The 6,000-nt window shown below is 41.5% G+C and overlaps 1 protein-coding gene across 1 annotated transcript in view; it reads right to left on the bottom strand.

Moving 5' to 3' along the window:
• Positions 1-2,009: 2,009 nt before the first annotated feature.
• The window catches only part of LOC137384071 (synaptotagmin-6-like), a 324,396-nt gene continuing 320,405 nt past the window's right edge, over positions 2,010-6,000 (bottom strand). Inside the window, exon 10 of the mRNA XM_068057646.1 lies at positions 2,010-2,081. Within this exon, the coding sequence (XP_067913747.1) occupies positions 2,010-2,081 (72 nt within the window). The remainder of the gene's footprint in view (positions 2,082-6,000) is intronic.

Raw genomic sequence — 6,000 nt, 5'->3', positions numbered from 1 at the left:
TGTGGGTGTAAACAATTTGTACGAACTGCACATTTTAGAAGAGGATTTATGTCTAAATGCAATAGGGGCCTTGCCTGCTGTTCTGTTGTAAACCTGCATTGTCTTCTAAAGTAAAAGTAAAATACTGTGGATGCTGGAAATCTGAAATAAAAAGAAAAAATGCTAGAAGTACTCAGCAGGTCTGGCAGCATCTGTTGAGAGAGAAGCAAAGTTAACGTTTCAGGTCAGTGACCCTTCTTCAGAATTTCACATTTCTAATATCTGCTAGTTCTGAAGACGGGTGACTGACCTGAAATGTTAACTCTGCTTCTCTCTCCACAGATGCTGCCAGACCTGCTGAGTATTTCCAGCATTTCTTCTTTTCATTTTGTCTCCTAAAATGTCAGATTTGGGCTTTGATTCAACAAGTGAAGCAAGAAAAGAAAACACAAAAAAAAACCTCACTGCAGAGCATTACAAGCCTGTGCTGTGAATGGAACCTGCTTTCTTTTTTTTTGGTTCACAGGCAGTGAAGGGAAACCAACTCACTTCTACTGTAGTTTCCAAAAAGACAGTCAATGTAAGCCAGATATTGGAATGGTTGATTTAGAGAATTTAATTAAGTTTTTCCAGCAAGAAATAGTTTTGGTGAGATAGTGGTTGAGCTGAGATGTGACTGGCTAACAGATTTTTGGATTCGCTACTGTATTTTTAAATAGGAGAATAAATATTAATGAGTTAACAGTGAATAGACTTCTTTTTTGAAGGGTGCATTACATCTGAAGTAGTTTCAGAAGGATCTGAACAAGTTTTGCATCTTTCATTTATAACCCTACATACTTTGACAGATTTCGGATAAAAAAAAGTTAAGCATCTAATTTGAACCCAAGCATCACAACACTATAATATTTGTGTTTTTTTTTTCCACAAATCTAGATTTAAAAGTGCTCTAATCAATACAAAGGGAACACTTTCAATCCAGCTTGCTCGAGTTAGATTCAAAACAAAGCGTTGGAGACTTAAATGTTTGTACATTATCCCTACCATTCCCCTTGCACTTAACCTTGAGGACATGAGTCTTTATCTCCAATGGCAGGGTGCTGTGGGTTTAAGTCCTGACCTCAACCAATGCACAAACTCCCCCATTCTCATTGGCCAAAGTGTCACCACAAAGAATAGAGTGCAGCAGAACATTCCATCTTAATTGGGGGTGGGGAAGAGGAGGATGGAGGTGAGGACCATAGAAAACCCTGAAGAAACATACCTCCAATTATTAACTGATTCAACAATTTTGTCAGGCCCATAGCTATATTTGTTTATTCATAAGAGCCCAAGTGTTCATCAATTTCAGTAGCCTGCTAAAGTATTTGGGAGCCCAAAACCATTTTTTGCTTTCTTTGATGTACATGGTAAAGCATCAATTTTTAAGCATGATTTTGTCAAATGAAAATTAAAGTGATTGTTTAGTACAGCAATAATCCTTTCTACACAATAAAAACACTGAAAATGTAACTGCCTGACTAATATCTTGATAGCCTGAGGTTGCTAAACTATTGCGAGTTTTGATCCATGATAAGTCTATAATTTGGTTTTTAATTGAACTGAGAAATTATATTTGACGACATGACAAGGAAAACACAAATAATGCAAGTTTTTCTGGCATGTTACTCAAACCTGTGTGTTGGTTTAAGCTGCTGATACAGATGAATTAAATTTCACATGGAACCGACAACATTTGGTTCCATTTCTCTCCCTAGTGCAGAACACAGTGTCCCCTTGTGCCTCCCCCTTATTTACACCTGCGGTCTGGTTCCACAATATAAATCCTGTCTCCTTCTTGCACAACTTCTGAAAGTTAGACAATTTTTGGATTTTGCTTTCTATCCAAGCAGGTTCAAGCTATCTCCGTGACACTTGTATCCATTTTGCAGAGTATAATGTAGTTTTCCTGTGAGGAAAGAGACTGAACTACTGACATTACATTATGTTCAGAACACTGAAGGATCCACAGAATCTCTCTGCATTGGGATTCATGGTGTTGATGGAGGTTTAGGAGATGGGCAGGACCCTTGGCTGTCAAAGCTGGCAGTGCGGCCTTGCCACTGAAAAGAAAAGGTAGAAAACCCTTGTGTTACTCACTTATTGAACAACAACTTGCATTCATAGATCAGCTTCAACACAACAATGATGTCTACAGGTGCCTCACAGAAGATGTATGGAGAATAGATGCTGAGCCAAAGGAGAGATTCGGAGGAGTGACCAACAACTTTCCTGAGGATCTCAAAGGAGGAGAGTAAGGTGGAAATGTTTAGAGAGGCAATGACAAAGAGTGAGACCTAATGCAGAAGAAGGGAGGAATATGTACCAGGCCAGCATTTGATTAACGGAGACTTTTGGAAGGGGGGATGAGGTTCATGAGATAGTGGGCATAAGGCCAAGGAAGACTTGAAGACAACAAGAAGAATTTTCATTTGAGTATTGGAGGACAAAGGACCCTATATCCCAATGAAGATGAGGTGATGGGAAAGCAGGAGGTGGTACAGGATAGGCTAGGGGCAGCAGAGTTTAGGTAAAACGAGCCTGTGGAAGATGGGATTGGTTGCTGGCAAGGACAGCAATGTAGTAATTGAGTCTATGTGATAATGGCATGTGGCAGGGTTCAGCAGTGGATGGGCTGAGGCAGGCAATGTTAAGGAAGTGGCAGGAGGTGTTTTTTGTGATGGAGAAGATATAAGGTCAGAAATGCAGCTCAGGTTTGAACAGGATGTTGAGGTTGCAAACAGTCTAATTGAGTCTGAATGGGAGGGGGACACAGTCAATGCTGAAGGATCATAATTTGTGGAGGGAGCTAAAGACTATTGCTTCAGTCTTCTCAATGTTTAACTGAAAGAAATGTACAGTTCATCCAAGAACAAACAGTATAATAGCATAGAAGTTCAAAGTCGAAATAACACATTTTTCATGACAATAATGAACAAATATCAGCCTAAATTTATGGCGTCCGTTTGGCATATTTATAATATTATCGAGAAACCTCTAGCCCCCAAGGGCCACAATCAAGTAGTCATTGAACAAATGTGCCTTCTTTAAAATCTCACACATAGGCTCGCTGTGATTAGGATACCTGTTTCTGGGGCTGAGGAATTATGATGTTCCACCAGGTGCGTCCCAAATGTTAGGTTTCAGCCACAGAACAAAGATGGCTGCCATGCAGCCACCTCATGGCTTCATTTCGGTTTTAAACAAAGCAAAGTTACAAATTAACATTTAAAAAAATAAGGGGTTTCTTTGCATAATGCCACTGCATGGGCATATTCTGCAGTATTTGTTTATAAAGGGTCAATGTCACCAACTTTAGGCTGGAGTTTCCAATTCAGTAGGCTCTCTGCCAAACGTATTTGGGGTAGAACTTTCAGTCATTGGCATAATCTTGCTCTGCCGCCGCTGAACTTTGTGGAGCCAAACTCATCAGAATGAAAGCAGACTCCCAGCACTATCTGCACTATATATTGGGAGCTCACCTCTGGTAGGCCAGGAAATCTGACACCACTGCAGCATTTAAGAGGCTGCAGCAGCTTAAAGGAATAGGCCAAGAATTTAAAATTTGGGAGAAAGTATTCCAAATAGTGAAACAAAATAATAGTGTCTCTAAATGGTACAGCAGTATTCAGGAATCCTCTGAGAAAATATTTGGAGCAGAGGGAAGAAGGCCAATGAAAGATAAGTTCCAGGCACAGTGGAAGGAGGATGTCTTGGTAGTCAGTGCCACCTACATAAACCCCATGTGATAACTCAGTGCCGGAAGAAGTTCAGTGACCTCACCAGGACAGCCAAGGTATGAGAAGACAATATAATAATGCACTGTCATAAACAAGACAAGTTTTTCATTTCCCGCCCTCTTGCCCTCACAATATTGAATACCACCCACAACTTACCAGCAATGTGCAGGAGGTACCACTATACCCTTCACAACCGCTTCCTTCCCCTGCAAGTGTGCCTTCACCCACAGCCTAAGACAAAGGGGAAGCATTAAAAGCCTCAGGATATGTAGTTGCTCATTTCCTGCATCTGTCATCACCCCCCTCCCACCTCTGCATTCAAGAATGCTTACTGGCACTTAGCTTACATTCCATATGATAGGGGAGTTTCACGCTATTTACCTTAATCTTTAAAAAGGAAGTGACCCAGAACCAATGTCAGAGAACAACAACAAACTGTGGCCCCCAACCTTTGACTTCTCACCAAATACAAGCAGGAAGCTTGAGAACTCTTGGGTGGCAAATGGGAAAGGAGTGGGAGATGGGGAGATGTAAGTAGTGGTGGCAGATGCAGTTCGATCGTTCAATTTATCATCTTATTTCTCTTCAGCTCTCAGGATACATATAATCTCTCAGTGTTAAATACTTTGGAGTAAACCTTAGGATAAATGGGAGCATTCCTGTCTCAGAACCTAGAGGTGTAGGGTTCAAACCCTACTCCAGACAGTCCTGACATGCAGAGACCAGTGCTCCGACTCTAAATTCTGGTTTGACATCCAGCGGGATAATTGAGTCGATGGGTGTGGGTGGATCCTCCTGCTGTGTAAGACAATTGATTGGTGTAAAAATGGTTACAAGCACAGAAGCTGTGTTTGCATCGCAGCCTGTCAGATTGTTAATCAACCTGAGAATTCTTCCACCATTTCACACTGGGGATAGAGAAACCACCAACAACTAAACATTTTGAACTTCTTATGATATACTGCAAGTGAAATGGCCAATGTGCAGCTTACCTCTCCTCTTTGTGTCCTTCCAGGTGTACCACACCAACAAGCAGAAGAGGAGCAGCAAGAGGACCATGGCTCCCTATTCAAGTCCTACCATCAACTCTTTACACATACCATCAATCACCCTCTTCCCTCCTAAGCACCAGCACAGAGACACCCACATAGTGAGCAGAGTAGTTCATGAGTCTCAGAGGAGCATACAGAGAAAAGTGCAAGCATGAATGGACACATGGAGCTGGGTTGGAACATGAGATGTCAAATGTTGTCTGTAAAGTCAAATGTTGTTGTCTGCAAGGTCAAGAGACATCTACCCTCGGTGGGAGGGTCTTGGGACACAGATCTCTGTGGTCATGTTTAGAAAAAGAACAAAGCTCGTTCAGCAAACATACGGTTGGTGTCCCAGATGCACTGCAGGCAATGGTTTAATTGATGCAGTTCCATAATCAAATCTGTTGCACCATGATTGATGTATGTTCAGTCAACCCTGAAGCATGTGACAATTCTAGAACTATATGTAGCAGAGGCACCTAACAGAGGAATTAAAGAGTCATATCTCCCAGCATATAGCAAAGGCAGGGTTGTGATAGTAAGGGGTTTTGACTTCTATATAGATTGGGATAAACAGACTAACACATGTCAGAAAGCTAGTGAATTTCTTGAGTGTGCTTGGGATAGATTTCTGCAACAATATATCCTAAAACCAACAAGGGGGCAGGCCATATCAGAATTAATAATAAGCAGTTGATGGCCTAATGGCATATAATACTTATGTAACAATGCCCATAATATTGGGGTTGTTCTCCTTGGAACAAAGAAAGCTGGGGGTAGATCTGATTGAAATGTAAAACATTTTGAGGGGCCTGGATAGAGTGGAGGTGAAGGGCCTATTCATTTTAGCAGAGAGGTCAGTGACTAGGGGGCATAGATTTAAAGTGATTGGTAGAAAGATCAGAGGGGAGATAAGGAAAAGCTTTTTTGCCCAGAGGGTGGTGGGGTCTGGAACTCACTGCCTGGAAGGGTAGTTGAGGCAGAAACCCTCAACTCATTCAAAAGGAGTCTGGATATGCACCTCAAGTGCCGTAATCTGCAGGGCTACAGACCAAATGCTGGAAGGTGGCATTAGAACTGATGGATAATTTTTCGTCTGGTACAGACACGATAGGCCAAGTGGCCTCTTTCTGTGCCTTAAACTTCCTATGATTCTATATGATTGACTTCAATGTTATGTTTGAAAAGGAGAAATGCAAAACAGCTAC

The sequence above is a fragment of the Heterodontus francisci genome, chromosome 25 (genome assembly GCF_036365525.1).
Source record: "Heterodontus francisci isolate sHetFra1 chromosome 25, sHetFra1.hap1, whole genome shotgun sequence".
NCBI lineage: Eukaryota > Metazoa > Chordata > Chondrichthyes > Heterodontiformes > Heterodontidae > Heterodontus > Heterodontus francisci.
The sequence above is the reverse complement of the archived record's forward strand: the minus strand, read 5'-3'. Positions and strand labels throughout refer to the sequence as shown.